Source organism: Cenococcum geophilum (assembly GCF_001692895.1).
Source record: "Cenococcum geophilum 1.58 unplaced genomic scaffold K441scaffold_45, whole genome shotgun sequence".
NCBI classification, from domain to species: Eukaryota; Fungi; Ascomycota; class Dothideomycetes; order Gloniales; family Gloniaceae; genus Cenococcum; species Cenococcum geophilum.
In genome coordinates, this window is record NW_027137603.1 from 1281461 (window position 1) to 1309228 (window position 27768).

Sequence of the window (27768 nt, forward strand, 5' to 3'; positions counted from 1 at the left end):
GGTAAGGCACTAGCGTTCCGCTAGCAAATAGCCGGCGTTATTAATTTAGATATAGATTAGTATATAGTCTCTTATAAGGGCCTATTCCTTAACTATACTATAGAAGTTAACTTTTCTATATAGATCTAGTGATATAAACGTAAGGTCTATTACACTCTCCTATTGCCCTCTTTTCCATATAGGCTCTCCTTTTAGTGTGGCGAGTACTAGGCCTCTAGCATTAGTTTTAGCCAAAAGGCATTCCGCCTACTCTTCACTAGCTATATACTTTCCGCCCTATATTAGGTAGTAGGCGTTAAAGTTACCTAAGAGTATAATTTCTCCCTTGGCTTTCTTAATAGCTATTTTAACCTTAGGCCATACCCTAATCTAAGGGCCATCTTCGCGCGGGTTATAAATATTAATAATTATAGCCTCTAGCCCCTTTAGGCGTACCCAGAGGGCTACGGTAAAGGGGCTATACTATTTACGCTTCTAATACGCGGCGTTAATATTCCGGCTAATTATAAAGCAGACCTTTATTATAGGGAGAGCGTTATATATAAGTGTAAATCCCCTAAGGCAGTATATTAATTTAGTATATCTATTATATACCAGCTCCTAAATTGCGAGGACCTAGTAGTCCGCCAGCGTAACACTATTAAAGAAGGGGCAACACGCCCCTTAGTTTGCATTTCCGCAGTTATACTAGATAATTATACACTTACTTATTTAAAGTAGGTGTGGGCTTATTTATATCTATATCCTATTCCTTATTGTTTTCGCTATTAACTATTATTACTTTATTAGCGCGAAGCCAGAGCCTTAATTGTAATCTATCTCTGCTTACTATTTTAATAAAAGATGGTTTACCTAGTCCCCGTTTAAGTGGTTATTCTTAAGTCCCTAAGTAAGACATTTCCCGTCCTCTTTTCTTATTAGTGCTAATTATAAGGTTTCCTGGTATTAAGGGTTGGTATATTATTTCTACAGCTTCTTATATACGGAGTAACTACGTTAAAAGGGCTATCCTCTTTATTTAGATACCTTTAAGGTAGCTTTAAAAGGTCCTATACTCTTTTCTTTACTATACTTTATAGGCTTTACCGCAGTTAATATAGGATACCCTTTCCTTAGGGTAATCTATAGTGTTATATGCTCCCGCATATTGCCTATATTTTATTTACTTTCCGCATACGCTTTATATATACCCCTATTAAACATAGCGGTAGCATTACTTTATAATTACACTATTCTTAAATAGCCTAGTCTTAAAAAACTAGGATTTAATAACTATCCCACTTTTTATAATCTGTTGCTAAATTACTTAGGTTAGGACGCTAATTATAATTATTCCCCTAGTCTTCTTAGGTTCTCTCTAGGCACTACTAGAGTTTGCCTAGCATTTCGCCTATACTTTAGGGTCATATAGCTATTAGATCCGGCTAATAGCTATCCTAGGTATAAGGCGCTTCATGGCTTTATAAATAAATTAAGTTAATTCCAAATTATCTATATCTCTTTTACTATTAATTAGAGTCTTAAGCGGGACTCCTAGTATTTCTAGGAGATAATCTTTCCTTAGTATCCTAAGTCCTAGCGCGTCTAGCCTATTTAGGATTTAGTCCTTTATTGTTTAGAAGGGGATATAAACATCTACGTCCCTACTATTAAGGGTGCGTACGGCGTATACGCTTAGTATTATTCTCTAAATGGTCTTAAGAAGCTCCCCTAGTTCGTGGCCCTAGGGCTCCTTAAGCCGGACGCGTATACTCACTCTCTATAATACCGCGACTGCGTTTACCGTATAGGCCGCCTACGCAGCGACGGCTGCCTATATTTGGACCTGTGCTAGGGGGACTCCTAGGCCTAGGGATCCTCCTTTACGCATTTTTATTTGGATTTTCTTAATACTAGCTTTAATTCAGTTAAGCTAGGCCTTAGTCTCTTATTCTTAGGTTATCTAGGGGGCTGGACACGTTAAGAGGGCTTTAATATACTGTATTACCTCTTAAATAGAGGCAAGTATCTAGTACCATAGAGTTTCTTCCTCCTCTTTTATAAGATTGTCTTTAATTTATTTAAGTATTTCCTTTAGTTTTTACCATTACTAGCAGCTGTTCTTTTCGCGTTATTACCCACCTAGTTTATGGTTCGGCTCCCACGCGTTGCAACTCTTATAACTCCAGCGGGGAGCCTACGCCCCTCCGTCGTCCCCCATGCTCTAGATAGGGGGCGGCGTAGTTTTATAGGGTTTCTCGGTGCGGGGAATAGGATTCCGATATCGGGTTGCTTTATTAAGTGGTTTTTAGGCTAGTTTCGCTGCTGTTACAGCTTTTTTACCCCGTTATAAAGCCTAATAAATAGTTAGGCTGCCCTCCTAACTTATTATTATAAGTTTATTAAAGCTCCTTTTTATATACTTAGTAAAAAATACCTAATTTATATTATAAAAGTTAACTAGGTTATTATTTAAAGTATATTAAGTATAAGACTTTAGACCATCTAGCGTCTTTTAGGGAAGTAAGGTGTATATAAAAGCTAAATAGTTCTACTAAACTAATATACTTATCCTCTACCTATCCCATAGAAAAGTAAACAAAGACACTATAAGTTAAGTAATAGCTCCTAAGATAATCTAGATCTTAAAGGGGATAATATCGGGCTCTATACTATAACTATCTCTATTAAAAAACAAGGCTGTTATTAATGTGCTATAGTACAACCTATTATTATTAATTTTAATAACGTTATTCTAACAGATAGTCCTATTCTCGTTAAACAAAAGCCTATAAACCCTAAGTAACTATAAAATATCTAAAACCTACACTTAAAAGAAACGCATATATTACTTAAATAAATAACCGCTATAGAATGACTTTAAACAATATATAAAGCAGCTACTTAGCCTAGTTAATATAAAGATATACAGTATTACTTAGATATATCTTATTATATAAATAATAATAGGCTCTATACCTAAAGAGCTCTATCTCTCTCCTTAGCTAGAAATAAATAATAATAATAATTCATTGCTTAACGTCCGATTCGGATCCCTATTGGGCCCACGCGGACTACTCCTTATATACATATAGGGAGAAAACTCTATTTAAGAAAACCCCGTAATCCATCTCCCCGCCTTATAGGACTCGCCTATAAGGCGCCTGCGAGGCGCCTGCGAGTCACCTATAGTGCTCCTACTACCTTACTTTTTAACCTCCTTAGGAACCACTGCTGCCGTAACAAGCCTATGGACGCGCTAGTATCGTAAACTTTACTCTACTGCTATAGAGTCATCAGGGGGCACCCGTTACTCGCCCCCCTACCTTCTATTACTATTTCCTTTGCAACCCAGAACTGGTTTAGTATATTTTAGCTAATAAGCCACTGGGTAACCGCCTTAAGGCCTTTTTGTGTTAAGAGTAGTGTCTTATAGTTCTCTATGCCAGCTACTAAGAGTATTGCTTCTTAGTTAGTACATAAGGGGCATAGTAGTATTACGTGCTTTAGTATCTGTTTTAGCCAGCTATATTTATATCTTAGGCTACCTACTAGGACACCTACCTAGTAGAGCCAGTCTTTTAGTCCTATTACTCCTGTTCTTAAGAGTGTTGCTATTATATTTTCTGCCTTTGTTAGGCCTTCTCAGAGCCCTAGAGTGTTTACCCCCTATAGCGTTAACTATACTACGGCTTAGGTTCTTCTTGCCTTAGTTAACCTCTATACCTTTAACTCCTATACACCTCTCTAGCGTTGGTCTAGCCAGTATTATATTACGGTAGTTAGTTTCCTAGCGTTCTTTTATGCTTTACTTTAGCTCTTTTCTCTCTTTTATTGTTGTCCTTACTGGCCTCTTACGCGTTTCCCTTCCTCCTCTATATAGGCCTAAGCCCTAGAGCAGCACTATTCTTCTTTTACTTTCTTTACCTGTTTCTCTAATATATCTTCCCTATTTTAGGGTTATTGGTTTGTTCTCCTATAAGGCGCCCTAGGGTCCCTCTATAGTTTATTTAGGCGTGTCTTAATATACTTTGTAATATTAGAGTTACATTCCTTTTACGCCCTTTATATTGCAGCGGCTTTAATATATAGTTATAGGGGGGGAATATTAGCTTCCTTCTTAAGCAGTACTGTAGCCGTTCGCTTATATCCGCCTATTATACTCTAGAGGCAGGCTGTTTAGACCTTTTAGAGTAGTTTAAGGAGTAATTTGGGGGGGCCTTTCTTAGATTCTTTAATGGCCCAAATACTAGACCTATACGTCATGGTTAGCCAGACAACTACTATGTATAGTAGGCGTAACCTTTGGAAGTATGGGCCCTATATAGAATTAACAATCCTAGATAATACGATGTACTGTGCTTAGCCCTTATAGGCCACTTAGGCCGTATATGCGCTCTACCGGAGCTTACTGTCTACCCATACTCCTAATACTCTTAGGCCCTAAACTAGCTGACCCCTAAAGCCTTAGATGCGAATTATATACTAGAGATCTGTAGATTAGTTGCGTTTTCTTATAAAATGGATTAGCTGGTACTTCTCTGGTGAGAATTAAACTCTATATTGTCTTGCCTATTCTATATAGGTATTATAAGCTTTCTCTAGCGTTCTGCAATTCTCTGCGGCTGTTGGCCCGTATATAATTAGGTTTATATCGTCAACAAAGCCTATCCCCTGGGTCGCCCCTTCCTTAAAGGAGTTAAGTAGGTTGCTTATAAAGAAAAGGAAAAGTATAGGCGAAAGGGGTAATCCTTATAGTATTCCTGTTGCAACTGCGATAGGGGGGCTTTAGTATCCGCTAAAGACCAGCAATGTTTCTTTTTGGCCTATAAACCCTTAAACAAATTATATAATCTATTCTAGGAAGCCTTTTACTCTAAGGATATATAGGAGACGCTTATAGGGTACGTTATTATAGGCGCTACTAATATCTAGGCTAAGCATTAATACTATAAAGTCCCTTCGCATCGCCTATGCTGATTTAATAGTGGCAGCGAGTAGCGTAAGTGCTGATAGTGTTAAGCGGTTCTTTCTTACCCCTATTTAGCTTTGTGGTAGTAGGGCGTGTTCCTCTACCATATCTGCTATGTAGTCCGCTATTACCCTTTTTAAGATCTTATTAAGGGTATTCTCTAAGGCAATAGGGCGGTAGCTCCCTAGAAATGAGTAGTCTGCTTTACCTTCTTTACATAGAATAAACGTTGTTATAGCTCTTCTAAGTCTTAGGTAGTAGCCTATTATAAAGTATACTTTAGCTATATCCGCAAGCTAAGGTGCTATTAGTAGTCCGCAGGTCTTTAGGGCTTTATTTAGGATCCTATCTAGTCCTAGTGCTGTATTATTTAAAAGGCAGCTAATAGTTCTGGCCATTTCTTTAGTTGTTATATCACTGTTAACCCTTAGGCGAGTTACCGGTACTTTACCCGTGATATTACTAAGGTCTACTAGAGCTAGTTAGGGGAAAAATCTTTCTGTAAGGATTTTTGCCTTCTTATTATTGTTACTTATAGCTAGTAATTTACCTAGTCTTTACAGGGGCGGAAGGTGTGGGTCTTTTACTAGACGTCCTACCTTTCTCTTTACCTATTTCGCTATCTTCTAAAGACCTTTATTATGGGGGAGGCTCGGGTTAGTAGTATGCTTATTTATAAACCGTCTCCAGCTATTCCTTACTTCTTTTTTTAGGGTATTCTTTAGCTGGTTTCTTATATCTTTATAATGTCTCTCGTCTTTAGGATTATAGCTNCTTATATATTTTCTTCTTGCTNGTTATTAGCTGGCGATAAGAACCGCGTATTATACGGACCATGCGTGTCGCGTATAGGGGCCCGCTTTTAAGACTGGGCAGTGCTCTTTTAACCTATTTTTAATTGCTGCTTGGATCCTTTCTAGTCTTTGGTTAATTTCCTTAGGGGTAGCTACTAAGCCTCGCTTATTTGGTATTAGGTGGATTTCTTCTAGGTCTTAAAGTTGTTGTTTAACTGTATTAAGGAAGCTGTCTATCTTAAGCTTTCTTATTGCGTATCTTTTGCTATTTAATTGTGCCTTAATATCTAGATCTAGCTATATTTAGATAGGGATATGGTCTAAAGCGAGTGCCTATTCTTCTTTAGGGTTGCATCTTTTAAGTCTCTGGTATAGGCCTTCGTCTATAAATATAAGGTTAATTATACTTCTAGCGGTGCCTTATTGCTATATAATTGCTTCTAGGGGGGTGGCTAACTTAAGGCCCTAGGTGTTTATAGCTTTTAGTAGGCACTCTGCCTGTCGTTTAGTAGCAATATAGATACCTCCCTACCACGGGTGGTGGAGGTTTATATCTCCTAATAGGATAGACTCTATATCTTCGGTTTCTAGTAAGCTTATTACCGATATAATGTTCTCTGTTTATGGGACCCCTTCGACCCTAGGGTTATATACATTAATAATCTAAACCGGTCCCCTATATGTCTGGATTGTTATAACTATAATATCTAGGTTAACTGCCTGCTATAACCATAAAGATAGGCTAATAGCCTTGCTGATTATAAAGCACACGCGTATGGCTGCTTTTGGTTTATATAGGAGCTAGAATCCTTAGGGGCAGTATATTAATTATATATAGGCATTATAATACGGCTCTTGTATAGTAAGGATGTGGTATTTCTTTAGGTCTAAGCTGTCTAGCAAGGGCCTTGCAAGACGGTGGTTTGTGTTGCCGCAGTTATACTGTATAATGGATAGGTGGCGGACCCCTGGCGGGGGTCCTTCGCCTCTCCTTTATTCCTTACTTCCTCTATTTCCACTTTCTTTAGGATATTTAGAGCTTCTATTTCTTGTGTCTGTATTCTAGTTACTACTTATTTTATATAGAGCTTTTTATTCCCGTGTCTTATGTTTCTAGTAGCGCTTCTATATCTAAATCTGTTATTATTTCCGGTTCCTCCCCTATTCTTGCTAGTTGGCTATATACCCTTTAAGAGTCGGCTATAAATATTATGTTTGCCGCGTTAAGTCTAATTCTTAATTATCCTGGTCTTAAGCTTGCTGTAGCTGTCTATGATGGTTTTCCTATAGGGCGCCCTCTCCCTTGTGTCCCCTGTGACCCTTATATCCCTATACGGTTTAGTAATATCGCGCGGTGACGCTTCTGGCCTATTAAGGCTTGGGATAGCTGGCCTAGCCCCCCGGTATTAAAGGTAGGAAATGCTAGAAAGGCACCTACGCCCCCCTGGCTTATCGCCTGTTGTTTTTATTTATATAACCTAGCGTATAGTTATTCCCGCAGCTGTTAAGCCCTTACCTTCCGTCTCCTGTATTTGATGTAGTCTCCTCTCTCCTACGCCTTATATATACTTCGGTAGCAGTTTGCGTATTTTATTTGGTCTTAATTTAAGTAGTTTCTTATATTATAGGGGCCTGCATAGTGGCCGTAGCACACCTATGCTGCGTATGTGGATTGGGTGTGTCCCTATTGTGCATAGCAGTAGCATTATTCTAGGCGGAGTTTATGGTTATAGAGCCTTGCGTCGTATATAAGGCCATTTATAATAATACCTTTTTAAATAAGGAGTTTTTGTATTCCTAGTATATGTGTGCTGATAATAAGGGAGCTATGCGTTCGACCGGCGTCTCCCTAGTAAGTCTCTAGCGACCCTTATATTCTTTTGTTGTTCTTATTATATACTTAGTTTATATTTTCCTATTAAAGCCATTAGATTTAGGTAATCTTAAGTCCTAATATAAGGCGTTCCGTTTGTTTTACTATCTTATATATAGTTGCCATATTATCCGCCTGGCGTCCCTTTTCTACCCTAAGGCTTAGGGGAACCGCTGGGACTTTAACTAGGTAATCTTTACGGAGCACTTTTATGCCAATACGTTCTCCTAGCCTGTCCCCTGCCCTTATAGCTCGTTCCTTTGCCTATTAGTCCCTTAGGGTAACTCTAATATCTCCGCTCCTAAGGTATTGGACTATAATGGCGTTATAGACCTCTTTGCGAATTTTTATAAGGACTTCTATTTCTAATTATCCCCTAAGCCCCTCTACTTTCTCTATATTTGGTTATATTATAATTATATATCCGGATGTTATCTTTAGGGGGGTAGGCTCCCTATGCTATAAAGGCGTAGCTACGGCGGCCTAGGTGCGGTTCGCCGGTAGGGAGGGGTTTTATTTATTTTTAATTTTATTTAGCCGTTGGAGGATTTAGTTAAGGGTTTACTAGAGGGGCGCCTAAGGTACGCTAGATTGGCGGAGCCATTTTGCTAGCTGTATTAGTTTATTATGGCTAACGGTCACTCCCCCGTAACTACAGATACTAGACGCGTCCAATAGGCTTTATATTTTGTTAGATGCCTTCTTAATAGAGGTCTTTCCGTTTTATGGTATGGTATTTGCCCGTTCTTATTGTGGAGGGCTATTGCTAGGCGTAGTTCTGGTGGGCGCGCGCGAGTGCGAACCACCGTCGTTTAATATGTGCCTCCCCTGCGATGCATATATCTTAGGGGGATTCTCTAGGTGTTTTTCAGGGTTCTTTTGGTTATTTTTGGTCTTTTTGGGCTGGGTGCAGTAAGAGCTCCAGTGTTTTCGATTTCTAGGGAGTTCTAGCTGCTAGTGCTAGAAATAAATATAAGCAGTTTAAATATACTAATAAAGCAGACGTAGAAAGAGGTAATTACTATTATAGACCGTTATAAAAACCTAATAAATAGAGCATTAAGTATGCTATTAGGGCCGGCAGTACGCAAGGTTCGCTGTCCTTAGATTTAGTAATACTATACTAACTAATTTTTTAGCTATACGACCAGCTTAGCGTATTTTAGTATTATAAAATAAATATAGTGCGCGATACTATTACTAAAAGCTATAACTGCCTTAAACTAGATACTAAGGCTATAGTAAAGGAAGTAGCGGAACTACTTAAAGATAACTACTTTACGCTTAGTGGCCTAGTTAGTACTCTACTTTTTACTATACCTAACTAACTAAGGCTAGGATAGAGAGATAAGATTTAGGGCGCTAATTATTACACGTTATATTAAGAGCGTATTCTTTAATACTAGGCTAAAGTTACTTGCCCTTAATAAAAATAGTACTAACCTCTTCTTACCTATTATAGCTAATACGATATAGCTTATATATATAGCGATTTAATATACTCTTAAGGACTATAGAAGCGGAATATAAGTTATTTATAAGTTTAAAGCCAACGCTATAATTATAGGTAAATCTATAGAAAGCCTTTTACTATACTTACTAAAGCGTATTATAGATAGTTAGGAGCAACTATAAAATACCTAGAAGAGCTACTAACCTAAGCGTAATAAAAGGCTATATAGGTTACTTTTATAATAAGTTAATAAAATACGGAATATAACTAAAGATAAGATGCTATAAACTTAATAGGCAATTAGCAATCTATTTAAGGATACTATAAAAGATCTAAAGGAACTAGATCCCGAGTATAATAACGGGTTTACTTAATAACTATATACTATAAGTATAAATACACAATATTATATTAATCGCATCGTAACGTTATATCGCGATACTCGCTATATACTATAGCACTTTACTGCTATTTCCTATATTATAATATCGCGCTATTTTAATTATTATATATGGGCTAATAAAGATAATATAATAGGACAACGGTAGCCTAGTATATTTGTTATAAAGAATAAACCCTAAAACTATATATAAGGTCTTCTTCTTATAGTATACTAATAAGACGATTTTAATGCTATATAACTATAATATTAACGCTATCTAAGCGCGCCTTAAATAAATTTAAGGTAATAGTAAATAGGAAATAGGAATTAATTACTATATCTTACGGTATACTTTTACTAGCGAGTTTAAGGTTATAGATATTATAGATAGTGCTATACTAAAGGATATAAAGGCCCGCCTATAGAGTAGAGATAGACTAGTAATATTAGAATTTGCTAATAAAGAGGATAAGAGTAAAGAAGGCAGCGGAATAGATAGGGAAAATAACGGTAATAAAGAGAATAAGAGTAAAGAAGGTAGTGGGATAGATAGAAAAAATAATAGTAAGAATAATAGCGAGAATAAAGATAATTAGGGGTTTAATAGTATAGTGCTACTATCGCGGCGGGACTTATATAAATATTAAACTTAAAATAGCAGGTTAACTAAAGGGCGTTATTAGGCGTATTAAGGTTATATTATACTACTATTAGGTTAAAATATATTCTTTATATAATATATACTAGGTATATAGAATAAGTAGAGAATACTAACTATATAGAATAAGTAAAGGGTACTAACTACGTAAATTAAGTAAAGGGTACTAACTACGTAAATTAAGTAAAGGGTACTAACTATATAGACTAAGTAAAGTATACCAATTACGCGGAATAGGTAAATACTATTAACCGTATAGACTAAGTAAATACTATTAAGTACGCAGGAAGAGCAACGCTTATTTATTACTTAAAGTAAGTAAGATATATAAAATACGCGAGGGGGGCATTATATATTAATTGCGTATTAAGTATAGAGAGAGCTTAATAGAATAAAGGCACTACTTGCCTAGGTAGCTATAAATGCGCAATTAGTTATACCGCGTTATTAAATATAGCAGTATACTACACCGCGTTATTAGATACGGTAGTATACTTATACCACGTTACTAAATACGGCAGTATACTATACGGCGTTATTAAATACGGCAGAATACTATACCGCGTTATTAGATATAGTAGAATGCTATACCGCATTATTAAATGCGGTAGAATACTATACCGCGTTATTAGATACGGCAGTATACTTACACCACGTTGCTAGATGCGGCAGTATGCTGCACTGCGTTGTTAGATACGGCAGTATGCTACATTATATTATTGGATGCGGTAGTATGCCGCACCTAAGTTGATACTATACGCTACACGTTACAGTGCGCGGATTGCGCATTTGGCCGCCAAATGCCGCCAAATGCTGCGAAAATGCTGGTAAATTTTTCCCTAACGAACCTCCTAATAAGTAATAAGGTGGCCGTTATTATACTAAACAAGTATAGTAATACTAGCTTTCGCGATATTATACTTATGGAGCATTACACGCCTAATAAGCAGCTATAGTACTGCCGTATATATACAGCTCTACTATATACTGCTCTTCCCTCGCGGTAATATTGGCTAGTACTAGGGTCTCTAGCTATGAAACTTTAATTAAGCCTACTAGTAAGACCATTTAACCTAGTAAGTATACTTTTAGTTCTACCTATATATCTATAATAACTCTAGGTTAGTCCTTTTTGCCTACTACTGGCTATTTTAGTAGTATATTATGGATATATAGGCGCTATATAATTAGAATAAGCTTACCTAAATCTATTCTAACTAAATAACTCTCTATATAAAGCTATATAATAGCGTTATAGATACTCTTACCCGCTATAATCTAGACCCTAAATTATTAGGCCGCCGCGTAGTCCTTTTATCTAGTTTCCTTAGCGGAGACCGCTTTATTAGGTAGTGCTATTAGGATTTAATAACTATTATCTATAAATACGGCCGTCTAAGCCTATTTATTACGTTTACTACTAACCCTAAATAGGACGAGATTACCCGCAAGCTACTATTTAGCTAGACCACTATAAATAGGCCTAATCTAGTTATATACGTTTTCCGTATAAAACTTACCTACCTTTTCTATAACCTTAAATGGAAATAAATCTTTAGCTAGTACCGCGGCTCTATTTAAACTATTAAGTACTAAAAATAGGGCCTGCCCTATTTATACTTACTACTCTTTCTATATCTATATAACCGCGATAAGCTGTTAAACCTAGCCGTTATTAACTGTTATGCCTAAGCCCAACCCACTTGACCATACAAACCACCAAAAAGGTAGCAGCAGTGTCTCGCGACTGGACGGGCTGCCGGTTGGAATGTCTTATAAGCTCTCCAGCCCATACCGCAAGTATAGGTAGCGCATCGCATGACATTAACCGTTTTATATCTACTAGGCTTCTATAGCTAAAGGATAATACTACTAGTTATCTTACTAAGATTATAAAGTTAATAATAGTTTACGGCCCTTACGGCTCCTAGAATCCGCAAGCTCCCTATAATAAACGCTTTAAGTACAATATTACAACTACTAGGAGAGGAGTTAGAAGTAGCTAGTTAGTTAATTAAGGCACGGTCTAGAATAAAGCCGATAAAACTATATAACGAGGAATGGTAACTAAGATTATATAACGTGCTATATATTAAATAAGAGGAATGGGAGGAACTTATATACCTTATATATAAGACGTACTTCACGTATAAGGAGGATTTCTTAGAAGTACGGTTATGTATTTAAAGGACTACGGTCCTTACCCAGATAGTTCTTCCCCCTTATAGTAAATCTTAGAATATAATTAGAGTTAATCTATTAGGTAACCACTCCACTAGTTATATTTATATTATTAACTATTCTATACCTATATACTTAGCCTATTAACGAGCCTATCGTAGTATTTCCTATAAGGCTCCGTTATATATTTTACTACTAAAGTTATAGTAAAAAAAGTTAAATAATATGCCACTAAAAGTAGTAGCCACGACACCGTTAACGGCAGTAACTATATTAAGATTAGGTAACAATACTAGTATAGTAAAAGATACTAACTCTTAGCTAGTTACCGTTGGATAGTTATAGAAAATAGTTAATTAATTAACAGATAATAATAGGATACTTTAAGAAAGGATTAAAGGGATTGGAGTAGTAAAGATTAAGTTACCCTTAATTAAGCAATTTTTAGGGGAAAAGTTAAAGCTTAAGGGATTCCTTATATAAATGCACTTTAAGGTTATATAAGAAGAAGTTAAACTAGGAACGCCTATAGATTAAGTTACTTACGTAGGATTATTCTTAACAGGAAGGGCATTTAAGTAGTTTAAGTCTTACTTTATAGAGGTATAGGAGTATAGTATAACAACTACTAACTAGGAGGTATGGTATATATATTTAAGTTAGAGTGGGTTTATAGAGCGCTTAACATAAATATTTAGAGACCTAGAGGTAACTACTATAGTAGAAAAAAAGCTTTAAAACATAGTATAAAGGACTTTAGCAATTAAATATATAACGTAGTTTTAAATATTAGTAATATAGGTTAAATAGAATAATAAGGCGCTTATAGCACAATATAAGTAAGGACTTAAAGTAAAAGTCTAAGACGTAATTATTCTAATAGAAGGTGCGGATACTCTTAGGGATTTAATTAATTAAGTAATTAAAATTAATAATAGGATCTACTAAAGAGAGTAGACTAAGAAGGGTTAGGATAGAGTTTTTTATAGTTATATAAGGCGTAGAGTACACAATAATAAAGTTAAAGTTAAAAGCTATAGTATAGCGTAGAGCTAATAGACTTAAGTAGTACTAAAGAATCTAAAAGATAAAATAAGAAATTATAGAAACCTAAAGGATAAGAATTAAGTAATTAAAGGTCTAAAAAGTAAAGGCTAAACTAAGGATCTTAGCAATAGAAGACGTTTAGGCGGACTCTATAGTAAAAAAATAGTTTAAAAAAGGAGCTTATATAAATTGCGGAAAATAGGGTTATTATATTAAAGACTATAGAAGTAGGTAGAGCTACTATATAGTAAAAGAAATAAGAATAGTAGATAATATATATATATATATATAAAGGGATAATAATATACTATAAGAAACAAAAGAATATTTAATTAAAAGTTTTACGTTTTATTATAATAACGCATACTAAATTTATAAAGACGCTAAATATAGCGTAAGCTATTAGCTATAGGAGCCAAAATTATTAGAGTTTAAAGGAACTAATAAACTAGTTCGCAAATTAGATATTAAGGATAATAAATTTAATATAGGCGAAATATTCCGTAATAATAAGGCAATAAGGGCAGCCTACTAGGAGTATATAAACCTTAGAGATATTATAAAAGAGGTAGAGAATAATTCTACTATAAAATAGGGAATATTAGTAGGATTAGGACCCTACTAGATATAATATCTATTACTTTATAAGATATAAGAGAAGTAAGATAGTAAACTACTTTAGCACTTAATAAAGGCAAAAGGCTATAGACTTAAGACTCTTAGAAAGAGATATAAGATAACTAAAACTCTTAAGAAGAGATAAAGTAAGCTTAAGGACCTATAATAGCCGATAACTAATAGAGTAGAGTAATGGCTTAGTTTAGCAATATATAAATAAGCTTAGGATAAAGTTTCTAAAAAATATAAGATTTTTAAGACAAGATAAGTAAGATTTAAAACTTTTAAAATAAAATAAGAACACTATAAAAGCCTAATTAGACTAAGGCTAAAGTAAAGCTTAAGATAGAAGTAAGCTTAGGATTAAAAATCCTATATGACTAAGATTTTAGCAATAGAATAAGGACTATTAAAGAAATTATAAGTAAGACTTAGTAATAGAATTAAAGCATTAATACCATAATTAAGAAGTAAGAGAACTTTAAGGATCTACTTATAAAATGTAAACCAAAAGAAACTATAAAAGAATTTAGATAAAGAATTATCGCATAGTAAGAATAAAAACTAGATAAGAGATTTAGTATACTAAGTTATATAAGGGATAAAGTACCTATATAAAGAATTACTAATAGGCCTAAGGTAGGTATACTAAGAGCTAAGTAGCTTACTAAACTAGAAGATAAAGAGGATTTAGGGATCCTTATTAGGTTTAAGGAATAATATATAAAGGGCTATTATAATATAGTAATAAGAAGATACTTCCTTATAGATAAGCTGTATATACTCTAGTAGCTATACTAAAAGTGGTATAGATAGCGATATAATAACGGATAAGAAGATTTCTATATATAGTTAGATAAACGAGTTATCTAAAACCACCTAATTATAAAGAAGGCCATAACCTATATTAAAGGAGCCTTAATTATAATATTAAAGGATTTAAAGAAATAATTAGAGGACTAGAGAAGTAAGAGATATATCTTAATACCTATAAATAAAGTTATAACGTTTAGATTAATACGGTAAAGGTTTAAACTTAAAAATAAAAATAAGTTAAGAGTTAACCTAAAGCACCTAGTATACTATATACTATTATAGATTATATATATAGATAATATATGTAAAATATATAAAAACTTAAAAGAAAAGAATTAGAAATATCCTATAAGGATATATTAGGCGCTAGATAAACGATAATATAAGAACGCTAAGTATATATATAGCTAGTATTTAATAGAAGTTTAGGAGTTAGGGGACTTAATACTTTAACTAAAAGGATTCTTTAAGGAAGAATACTTAGACGGATAATAGTAATTAGAGAACAAAAAGCGAACTAGGTATTTGTTAAAGAGTAAGCTAAGTATAATAGGATTAAGTAGCTAACAGTTAGGAAAAGTAGAGGCCTATAAAACTAAAGGGAGCTAATAGTAGAGCCTTAGACCCTTAAAGGAATTTAAAAATAACACCTAAATTTATAAGTTAATTAGTAAGATTAGTAGTTTAAGGCGCTAATAAATAGTGGAGTAATATAGAACTATATCTTACTAGTAATAGTTAAGAAAATAGGATTACCTTATAAATAAAAGAAACAACTTTACCTATTAGTTATAATTTTAGGAGATCTAATAGCCTATAGGGGAGGGATTATTAGTCTTAAAATAGGACCTATTTAGATAACTATTAAAGGAAGACAAATTAAGATATTTTTTAATATATTACTATTAAGATAGGATAAGGCAGTATTAAAAATACCTTAGTTATAAGAATACAACCTAAGGATTAATTAAACTATAGGTTAGGTTACTATTAGAGATATATAATAATATAAAATATAATAGTAAACTAAGTTAGTATAGTACTAAGTTAGAGCGATATATAAGGAGACTAAGTAAGGCTTAAGTTATATAATAAAGAGATACTATAAGTATAGCAAAAAATTATAGATCCTAAAAAGTAAAAAACTAGTAGATTATATAGTATAGGACTATAAGATAAAGTTAGAACTAAAAATAAGTTTAAAGTTCTTTCTAACCTATAAACTTACTAAAGAGGAGGTAAGAGCACTTAAAGAGTTTATTTAAGAGAACTTATAAAAGGGATATATTAAACTATTATAGTTATTAGTAGGTTATCCAGTATTATTTATACTAAAGAAAAACAGAAAACTTAGGCTATACATTAACTATAAATAGTTAAATAGTATTATATAAAAGGATAGGTATCCTTTACCCTTAATTAGCAAAATCTAAAATTAGATAGGTAACGTATAAATCTTTATAAAGATAGATCTAAGATAGGTATACTATTAAATTAAAATTAAAAAAGGCGATAAATAAAAGGCAGCTTTTAAGTTAAGAGAAGGACTATATAAACTACTAGTTATATAATTTAGTTTAATAAATATACTAGTAATATTTTAGAAACGAATTAATAGTATATTAGAAGAATACCTTAATAAGTTTGTTATAGTATACCTTAACAACATTATTATCTACTTAATAACTAAGGAAGAATATAGGGAATACATTAAATAGGTCTTAAAGAGACTATAAAAAGAACAGATACTAGTAGTAATTAAGAAATACGAGTTCTTTATAAGAAAGACTAATTTTATTAGATTTATTATTAAACTAGGTTATATTAGTATAGACCTAAAGAAGATTAAAGCTATAGTAAGTTAGTAAGAACTAGAGAATATAATATAGTTAAGGTTATTTTTAGGGTTTTGTAACTACTATAGGAGGTTTATAATATAATAGTTAAAGAATATTAAACTATTTACTAGGCTTATAAAGAAAGAGGAACTATAGGTATGGGGAGATAAATAAAGAAAATTATTTAAGGAACTTAAGGAGTTATTTACCCAAGAGCTAATCTTTAAAATCTACTAACTAGGACTAGATATAATTGTAAAAAGATATATATTAGACTATATACTAGGAGTATACTTATTATAAAAGTATAAGGACGTATAGCATCTAGTATTATATTATAGTTAAAAGATAATACTACTAAAGTTAAACTATAACGTCTATAATAAGGAGCTATTAAGTATAGTTATAGCACTTAAAGAATAAAGAGTATTCTTACAAGGCGTAGAGAAACTATTTATAGTTAAAATAAATTATAAAAACCTAACGGGGTTCCTAATAATAAAAGAACTTAATTATAGATAAGTTAAATAGGTAAAGATACTTACAGAATACTATTTTAAGATTTAGTATATTAAGGGAACTAAGAATATAAGGGTAGATATACTTTGTAAAAAGGCTAAACTATAAAATAATAAAAAACTATTAGGAGTAATATTACGCAAAGATAAGAATAAATAGATTAGATATAATTACTTTAAGCTAGTAATAACTTAAGAGGATAACAAACTAAAAAGAGTCTATAAGATACTAAAGAGCTTTTAGGTATAAAGAATTTTAAAAGTATAGCTAGAAGATCTATAAATAGATATATATAAGAATTAAGAAATAAAGTATATCCTAAAAAGCATATCAGAAGATTTTATAGAAGATTTTTATAGGGGAATAACTTAAGGACATAATGGAGTAATGGGCTTAGTATTAAGACTATAAGAGGAATATATTATTAACAGAATCTAAAATATTATAAAAAAAGTAATAAAAGAGTGTTTAAATTATTAAAGGAATAAACTAATAAGGTATAAGCCGTACGGAGGGCTATAACCTATTGGAATACTAGAGAGACTATAGGAGGTTATATTATAGGACTTTATTGTTAAGTTATTAAAATTAAAAGATCCTATTACCGGATAAGAGTATAATATAATCTTAGTAATAGTAGATAAGTTAACTAAATAGGGCTACTTTATAGCATATATAGAAGAAATCTTAGTAAAGGATATTGCTAAAATTTATATTAAAAAAGTATTTATAAAACATAGAGCACTAAGTAAAATTATATTAGATAGAGATTTAAGATTTATAGTAGTATTTTAGAAGGTATTCTTAGTAAAGTAAGGAGTTAGAGTAGTAACTTCTACTATATATTACTCACAAACGGACGGTTAAATAGAAAGATTAAATTAGACGCTAGAGTAGCATTTAAGATATTATATTAATTACGTATAGAATAATTAGGTATTATTATTACTAGTTATATAGTTTATATATAATATAACACTATAAGAAGGAATAGGTATATTACTATTTAAGGCAAATTACGGATATAAGCTAAGAATATTAATATTACTATAATAAGTAAAGAAAATAAGTAGTATAGCTAAAAAAAGAATAAAAACGTTAATAAATCTTTATATAGACCTTATAGAATTAGTAAAAAAGGTATAAAAAAGAATAAAAAGGTACTATAATACTAAGAGATCTAAGGGACTAGATCTTAAGGAGGGAGATAAAGTATAACTATTATATAAAAATTTTAAGAGTAGATAACTAAGTAAGAAGTTAGACTATATTAGGCTAGGACCTTTTAAAATTATATAAAGGATTTTACTAGTTATATTTAAGTTAAACCTATTAACTAAAATAAAGATCTACTTTTTATAGTATATTATAATACTAGAGCTAGTATATAGGGATATTAAGCTACTAATTTATAAAGTAGATATATATAGAGGATAAAAGGAGGATAAATAGTAAGTTTTAAAAATTGTTAGTTATAAGGATATTAACAGTAAAATATAGTATAAGGTTAAGTAGATAGGCTATAATAAGACCACTTAGGAGCCACTAGAGAATCTAAAAAATATTAGGAGAAAGGTATATAAGTATTAAAAGAGATTAGGTTAGGCAGTATTAATAAAAAAGGATTACTAAAAAATAAGTTACCTAAGGGGGACCTAAAAAGAGTAGTTGTTAAACTACTTAAATCTATTTCCTTTTTAGCTAAAAGAGAATCTATTTTTTTATCGCTAAGTTCTTATAAACCTTATTTTATAAGTTTCTACTTCTTAAAATAGACCTTCTTACGAACCTTCTTAAGACGAAGTAACTAAGTAAATGCCGCGATATAAGTATCTAGGGCCTTCTATTCCGTATTATAAGAATATTTTAACTTAGTAAGAGCTTAAGATAACTTACTATTAAGATAAGTAGTAGTATATTAAATATAAGACCCTAAGATAAATTAATTAGGGAACTAGATAACTATTAAGAGTAATAGGTCGCGTATATTTAGTATTAGAAGTAAAGTAAACGTTATAGGATAAATAAATATTTACTTTAGTACACTTTAAATAAGAGGATGGTTATTATAAAGATAGACTTACTAATGTAATATAAACTAACCCCTCTTTTATATAACGAGAACACGGAGATAGTATAATTTTACTAAGTAATAATATTGTAGTAATAATGTAAGTATAACGTTAGGCGTATAAAGAAAAAGAAGCTTTAGGTATAATAAGTAATAATATTAACTAGACTAATTAGACGGATATTATACCTTTAATAAATAACTTAAAGATATTAAGAGTCTTTAAGGATAAAGATAGAAAGGAGGGAGATAGTATTATAAACGCTTTAAGTACAATATTATAACTACTAGGAGAGGAGTTAGAAGCAGCTAGTTAGTTAATTAAGGCATAGTTTAAAATAGAGCTAATAGAACTATATAATAAGGAATAGTAACTAGGGTTATATAACGTGCTATATATTAAATAAAAGGAATAGGAGGAACTTATATACCTTATATATAAGACGTACTTTATATATAAGGAGGATTTTCTAAGAGTACGGTTGTGTATTTAAAGGACCACGGTCCTTACCTAGATAGTTCTTCCCCTTTATAGTAAATCTTAGAATATAATTAGAGTTAATCTATTAGGTAACTACTCCACCAATTATATTTACGTTATTGACTATTCCATACCTATATACCCAGCCCATTAACAAGCCTACCGTAGTATTTCCTATAAGGCTTCGTTATACACCCTATATAGTTACGTTGGGGCTAGGCCTTCTACTAACCTACTTAAAGCAATACCCTAAGCCTTTTAACCCTACTACCGTTGTATATAAGGACGGCTATCTAAAATACCACTGTTGTAATAAATCTGCGGTTATAGTCTGTCCGCTTACTAAGGGGAGCTATATTTAAAATAGATAACCGCTAGATTATTCTATACTCTCCGTATCTAACTATAAAGTATTATACGTATATAAATATTAAGGTCTACGCCTCTATAAAGTCTATTAAGTATATCTATAAGTATATATATAAGGGGAACGACTGTATTACTTTATGACTTATGGATAGCGATAACGTAAGGTAGACTTAAAAGATATAAAGTTATACTAGCTAGGCGAAGGCGGAACGCATAGGACTAGCTAAAAGGAAATACTTAGGTTTTTTCCCTTATAGGGCCTTTTCCTATATAGAAAGGTAGAAGCCTATATAGAACTAAAAGGGACTAAATCGGGCAATAAATAGAATTAATAATTATATTATATTTACTAAAACTATTATTTTTAAATTAATATTTATAAATATATTATAAATATTTAATGACCAAACCTCTTTTTCATTATAATATATTTAAAACATATTATTATTTATTTATTTATTTTACATTTGGTGTTTTAATATAAAAAATTAATAAGAAACAAAGGAGGGGAGTAGGCTGGCCATAAAAATAAAATGTCGTAGCTAACCGACTATGCGACAGGGGGCTATCCATTTTGGGTAGGTCAGCCAAACTTTTAGTATGGTTGCATCCTCACTGTTTACACCGCGCCCTGTGCAGACAACAGTTCGTGGATTAACCGGAAATCTACGGTTGTCGCTACCCAAAGTTTTTGCACCTTCCCGATTAGGAAGTTTGGGCTTACCGCCGCGGCAGAATACTTTTTACAGTCTTCTTACTCCCAGATTCGGGCAGCGGGACGATTAATAGTGCATTAAGTTCAGTAGAGTCTCTGTAACACTGAAGTACTATACGAAAGACTTCGAAAGCTGTAGGAAGACGTTAGCGAATTAAGCATATAGAGAACTTTACTCAACCAGTTGAGGACGTTCTTGAGCCTCCGCAAAGCCTCCAGCTGCGCCCACGCAGAGCTCAACACCTTCCAAATAGCTAGCTTATTAATCCAAAAATCAAATATATATATACCCCTTTTTTTGAAACTTTGCGCATGATTTTGACGATTTTAGTGTCTAACTTCCTAATCGGGAAGGTGCAAAAACTTTGGGCAACGACCACCGTATTCCATGCGCGTCTACTCCAGCATCCTCGTTACCATTGGCTCATACCTATCCTAGCACCCATTCCTACCATTACCGCGTACCAACAACTTCCTGTCCTCTAATGATATATGAGTTGCCTGATCCATGCTCTCGCCAGCGTTGATGCCGCCCCGCTGAAAGAATATATGGGGACATTTTATATCTATTTCGCCCTGACACAACTTCCTATCAACCTCTCCCAGCCGAGCAGCAAGTTCCGGCCGAACGGCAAGACAAGATGGAGAGAATATCGATATCCCGAAAGACTGTCCTACTCATTGTCGCCTTCTTGCTGTTTGTCGGCGGCGCCAGTGCCGGCGTAATAATCAAGTCCTCAAATTCTGCCGGTATGTCAAGCGACTCAAGAGTTGCAACTCTGCCTGATACTCTCCTCCAGGATATCCACCGTTGATTGACGCCACAATTGATACCCTCGCCGAGGGGCTTGCCGGCAAAAAGTTCACCAGCGTTGACCTTGTAAAGGTAAGCGTTCATTTTGCGTGGCTAGGAACGAAACTTTTCTTCTTCTTAACTTTGCAATTCCGTGTTCTTGTTGCATATCCATGGTTGATGTTTTGTACTATCTCGGCAGTTCCGACCACCAATTCCCACCTAGCAATGACCCGTTCCGTACTGACCCTCAGGTGTATGTAGGCGTACATTGCCAGAATCGCAGAGGTCAATGGCACACTCAATGCTGTGACTGAGGTCAACCCAGATGCTCTGTCAATCGCAGCTCAGCTAGATTCCGAGATGTCAGCGGGATCAATACGCGGGTAAGCAGCATCATCACGAAGAATTGATAAACCGCCAACGGATCTCTAGCCCACTTCATGGGATCCCAATTCTCATAAAGAACAACATTGCCACTAATGACAAAATGAACACAACCGGTAACGTTGGGTCCGTTCATTCCGAGACCATCAACTCACGCATTCCTAGCCGGTTCCTGGGCATTGCTGGGAGCTAAAGTACCCACCGATGCTACAGTCACTAAAAAGCTTCGAGCTGCGGGTGCAGTTATTATCGGAAAGACAAATCTTAGCCAATGGGCAAACTGGAGATCTATCAACTCCACCAATGGCTGGTCAGCACTTGGTGGGCAGGCTTACGGTCCATATTTTCCCCATGAGGATCCGTCGGGAAGTTCGAGCGGCAGCGGCATTTCATCTTCGTAAGTCAGTGATCCGGTTTTACTATAACAGGCTAGCTAATTTGTAGGCTTGGGCTGGCTTTAGCTTGCCTGGGAACAGAGACCGATGGTTCTATCGTTGATCCTTCCGCCGACAACAACATCGTGGGCATCAAACCAAGTAAGGGTGACTGGGTTCAACTTTGCGGACATGCCGTGACTGACAATCGTAGCTGTCGGGCTCACCTCCAGGTACTTCGTAATTCCGGTGAGCGAGCATCAAGATACTGTCGGTCCTATGGCGAGAACAGTAAAAGATAGTGCTCGTATCTTGCAAGCGATTGCTGGACCAGATCCCTACGACAATTACACATCGCTAATCGCTAACACGACTCTACCTGACTATGTCTCTGCTTGCAAGATGGATGGACTTTCAGGCATTCGTCTCGGCATTCCTCGGAACGTTATTGCTGTGCGTTCCGAGAACTTTACAGGTCCAATGTTGGATGCATTTAACCAATCATTGCGTGTTCTGGAGGACGCAGGTGCTGTTATCGTCGATAATACCGATTTTCCTGCCGCTACCGAGTTTCACAACTCGAAATTGCCGACGAAAATCCTCAATGCCGACTTTATCGTCAATCTACACACTTATTTAAGTTCACTCTCGTATAACCCGAACAACATTACGTCCCTCGTTACTTTGCGCGAATTCACTCAATCATTTCCCCTCGAAGCTTACCCCCTTCGAGATACCCGTCTATGGGATCAAGCCTTACAGAACTGGAACAACACCGACCCTCGCTTTTGGCCTGCCTACCAACAAAATCTTTATTATGGCGATGAAGGCGGTTTGCTAGGTACACTCAAGCGCCACCAGCTCGATGCGGTCATTCTACCGACCAGGTTTGCTGCATCTTCGGCTGCTACAGTTGGCGCTCCAATCGTGACTGTTCCATTGGGGTTTTATCCTGCCAGCGCGCCTGTGGTGAGAGATTCATGGGGCTTGGTTACAGCCGCTCCAGGTACTCCGTATGTTGTAATCATTCAACGTCTCGCATGTGTTCTCTTAGAGCTAATTCTCTTCATCTAGATTTGGCCTCAGCTTCTTGGGGCCAAAATTCAGTGAGGCGAAACTCATTGGCATGGCATATGCGTTCGAGCAAAAGACCCAGACAAGGCACAAGGCACAGCCGTATATCGTACCGAAGACGGAACTTCAAGATGTGGTTGGAGCGTAAAGAACTCGGCACCACCGAGAGAATTGTCCGGCTGTGGAAATGATCGACGATCAAATGTTGAACCATGTATATAGCCAATTGCATCCAGGGTTCCCTGCCCGGATGCATACATGCAAGCAAGGTGATAAGCAAAAACAAGAATTGCGGCCCGCTTGCCTCGACCCCGACAGGAATGATGTCAGGTGCAACACCATGTCATCCAACACATTGCGGCATTCGGCGATGGCCGCTGCTGTCGCGTCGAATAGTCATAGCAACGGCAAAGCCCATTCCGACAACAATGGCGTCACAGCCAGAGCCAGTGATCTTTTTGCACTGGACTGGAGTGGATCTGGGCTTAAATCCACTCCACCGGCCTATTAAGTGCTGGAGCTCCGAAGCAAATATATACTATAAATAGTAAGTCTTGGCATAAATATAGTGTTAAGGAGGAAAGGTGAAGGTGGCAAATATTACCAATATTGAATTAAATTCTCTACTTATTACCCATATTAACCTCTCTATTGTTATTGCGGTTGTTAGTATTATTGTCTTGATTAAGAATCGCCTTAATAGCAGTAGTAGTACTCGCCCTTCCTATTACCGTCCTTCTCTTAAATATCCTCCCCCATCGCTATACCGGTAACGTTCGTATTTTGGTATTTTTAGGCGCCTTTATTAAGGCGTGATACCAAATATACTGCTTGCCGTTTGGCTTAAACTCCTCCACCCTTCTTAACGCGTTAATTCTATTGAGGTTAATTTCTTTGGGAGTAATAAGGATATTATCTAAGGTAGATATGCGGATAGGGAAGAATCGTTCTATATTGGTTAGTAAGGAATAACACTAAAAGAATAAGTGGTGATACTGAGGGAGAGAGGTAAAAAGGGCGATAGCGAGGACAATAGCGGCGGTCTAAGGTATGACTAGGAGTCCTAGATTTGGTGGCTGATACTAGCTAGTAAGAACGCGGGCCATTGCGCAAACCTCTGATTGGCTAATCCTACGCACTGACGATATAATGTCCTTTCCTCCCTCCCGATTGGGTATAGGGTTTGGAGCTCCAAGAGCTCCACTACCTTAGATCCACTCCAGGGCAAGCCTCAGTCCATCCTGGAGCTCCATATTGGCTCCAGTTCAAAAAGATCACTGGCCAGAACGCATGCTATCAAGCCCTAAGGCTGAAGATGATGAGGACAGCATTCACACAGAAATTGATTATCTCGTCAAGGATCCAAAGCATGAGTATGAGAAGCCGTACGAGATTAGGTACGACACTGGAGGGCTAATACCCGAGAGAAACATGGTGGATGTTACCACGCCGGTGGTAGTCCACAATTTTCGACCACTTCAAAGCCCAGAGGTTAACTGTGTTTTGACTCCAGCTGAATTCGGCGACGACGAGAAAGTGAGGGCAGTGTACTACCCAGCAATCGAGAAATTGCTATGGATAATGTTTCCTGACGCCTCTAATATCAAAATTCTGGGACATGGCGTTTGTGCACTCGTTCATCTGCTCTCCACTTGCTACTAACCGCCACTAGCTCCGCAAAAGGCACGCAGAATTTCCGCACAAGGACGTTTTCCCAAACCTTCAGCCGTCGAGAATCGCCCATATGGGTGAGCATGCACTTTAGCTAACTATATCGAAGACCAAGCTAAACTACCTAATTTATGATAAAGAAATGCTGGCTATTATCTCTAGCTTTTAGCACTGGTGAGTATAGTTAGAAGGGACCCCTAAGCCTATTTGGGTAGCTTCTAATTATAAGGCCTTAGAATATTTTATAATAATAAAGGCCTTTATAGTATAGTAGGCGCGCTAGGCAGATATACTATCTTAGTTTAACTTCCTAATTATATATAGACTCGGCGCTATAAACTGCGCGGATATACTTATAAGATAAGAATAGGACCTAGGCAAATAGATAGCTATAAAGATCTTATTATAGACCTAGATACTACTATAACTAGAGCACCTTAACCCTTAAATATAGGTAGAACTAAGTATAGAGTCCTTAAAAGCCGAGATATGCCCTATTAACTCTATAGAACTTAACCTATTAATAAACTACTATAGGTAAACCGCACGGCCCCTTCTCTATAGGAGTACTATAAAAAGGTAAAGGACGCTACTAGCCTATAGTCTCTTAAAAAAGGACTGCTTAAGTACTAAGAACGGCTAGTAGTATAGAGGAATATAACTTACGGACTTAGCTTATTACTAAAGTATATACTTAGGTTTCTGCGGCCTACTTTAGAAAAAAAATAAGACCTATAAGATTAGCAGTAACCGCTACTACTGGCTTAGAATAGTAATAGATATTAACCATTATATACGGAACTATAAGGGCTGTTATAGGTCTATAATTCCGCGAGATAAGACCCAGGGCTATTAAACCCTCTTTTTACTATAGATTTTTTATAAACTACCTCTAGACTATAACGGATACGATATAGTTATAATTCTAGTTAACCGCTTTAGTAAGCGCCTGTTCTTAATTCCCCATTATAAAAATATTAATATTAAAAAGGTAGTCTAACTATATATCTACTACGTCTACTAAATTTATAGACTACTAGATGCTATTATCCTTTGCATAAATAGATTTGTCTGTAAAATGGTGGCCTAAGCTTAACCAATCAAACAGCTGCGTTAGTTGGTGGTAAGGCGTTCTGCTATACACTTAAGGTTTATATAAAGCTTTAAATATATATAAATATTATCTATCTACGGTTAATCCTTGGTGTTAATTTAATTGATATATTCCTGCTAGCAAGGCCCTAATTTACAGAGCGGTATTTAATAGAGTTTATAGCCGAATTTAGTCCTTATAAGCTTTGCAGTGTAAGGAATGAATAAGCGACTTAATTGTAAATGTAGCTCTAGAGCCTCCATATATATATAAGAAAGGTGTAGACAATAAGGGGGTAATTGACCGAGTTAGTGACTGAGTCAGTGACTAAGTCGGTAAGAGAGTTAAGGTGTAGGTAACTGAATTGAGAACAGAGTGATATGCAGGCGAGTTAAGGTAGTCTTTTGGCGGTATACTGGTAGTTGGTTACAGTCCTAGTAGTCCTCTAAGGTCTCTTCTACTATATATAATGTTTCTAAATCGTGTTTATTGCTAGCTTGCCTAAAGGCTTCCTACCGCCTAATTTTTTAGTAGAAGCTTTCCCTTCTACCTTAAAGTATGTTAAGCAAACTATATCTTTATTATTTACCTTCTCTAGCTTATATCTATGCTCTACCGCTAAGTACAATTATATTTCGCTTATAGGAACGCGCTAGCAAGAGGCCTTAGTAGCGCATATTAAGTGCTTAAAGAGGAGTTAATAAGTCGTTTAATAAAGGCTTTATAGCTAGCCTTATTTAGCTAGCCTAGAGCGGCAAAGGAGGACATCTTAAAGTAGTTAGTAATAATTATATTAATAAGGAAGTAAAATAGCGGTTTCTAGGTCTTTTAGTAACGCTTAAAAGAGAAATAATAGAACCTTATCTAGTTAGTAGTATTAACACCTTTTATAAAGCGATTATAGAAGTTAATAAACGCTAATATCTATAACTACTTCCTAGCGTCGTTGCTAAATATCTTCTAAGTCTATATAGCGCCACTAGCTGTTATAGCTAGCCGTTATTATAGTCGTTTAACCTTTTCTAAAGCTAGTACAGTCAAAACTGGTTAGTACGGTACGACTTGTACGGCCGGCCATATCGTTATACCAAAGGTATCGTTGTATTTAGTATTTGTATATTAAATACACCCAAATTCAAAATTAGGCAATGATATCGTATATCTACAAGGCCGACGAGGAAATAGAGTGATTAGCTATACTAAAAAAAGTCGTAATCAACGTCTGTTTAGTGTTGCAATTTCGTCGCCCTCGAATTCGACGTTCGTGCCTTGTAAGGCTTGTAATTAAGTCTCTCTCGCCATCTTCCTGTTGTTCCTCATACAGACGAAGCTTTTGTAAGGCCTGTAAGGCCTTACTAAGCTTAATTTAAGGTTATTCGGATTCGTCCTCGTCTATTTCTGCATCGCGGTCAGGCCCTGCGTAGAGCTCTGCTATGTCCTTAATAAGATCCTCGGTTAAATCCTCTACTTCCTCACCTGGGAGCTTAATAAAATTGTAAATATTTATAACGTTATGGACTCTTCCTGCCGTATACAGCTACTCTGCTATTTGCTCTAACTTATCTAGAACGGGAGGATCTATATAATTATAAGGGCAAAGCTATAGGCCT

At 35.1% G+C, this 27768-nt stretch overlaps 1 protein-coding gene across 1 annotated transcript; it reads left to right on the forward strand.

Annotated features, from left to right (window-relative positions):
* Positions 1–21165: 21165 nt before the first annotated feature.
* Positions 21166–23993, forward strand: K441DRAFT_617382 (amidase). The gene is made up of 8 exons (XM_067645792.1): positions 21166–21516; positions 21567–21652; positions 21824–21945; positions 21995–22062; positions 22112–22343; positions 22391–22482; positions 22535–23333; positions 23395–23993. Exons 1-8 carry the CDS (start codon positions 21408–21410, stop codon positions 23540–23542), a joined length of 1656 nt encoding a protein of 551 aa, XP_067500271.1. The 5' UTR covers positions 21166–21407; the 3' UTR covers positions 23543–23993.
* The last annotated feature ends 3775 nt before the right edge of the window (positions 23994–27768 follow it).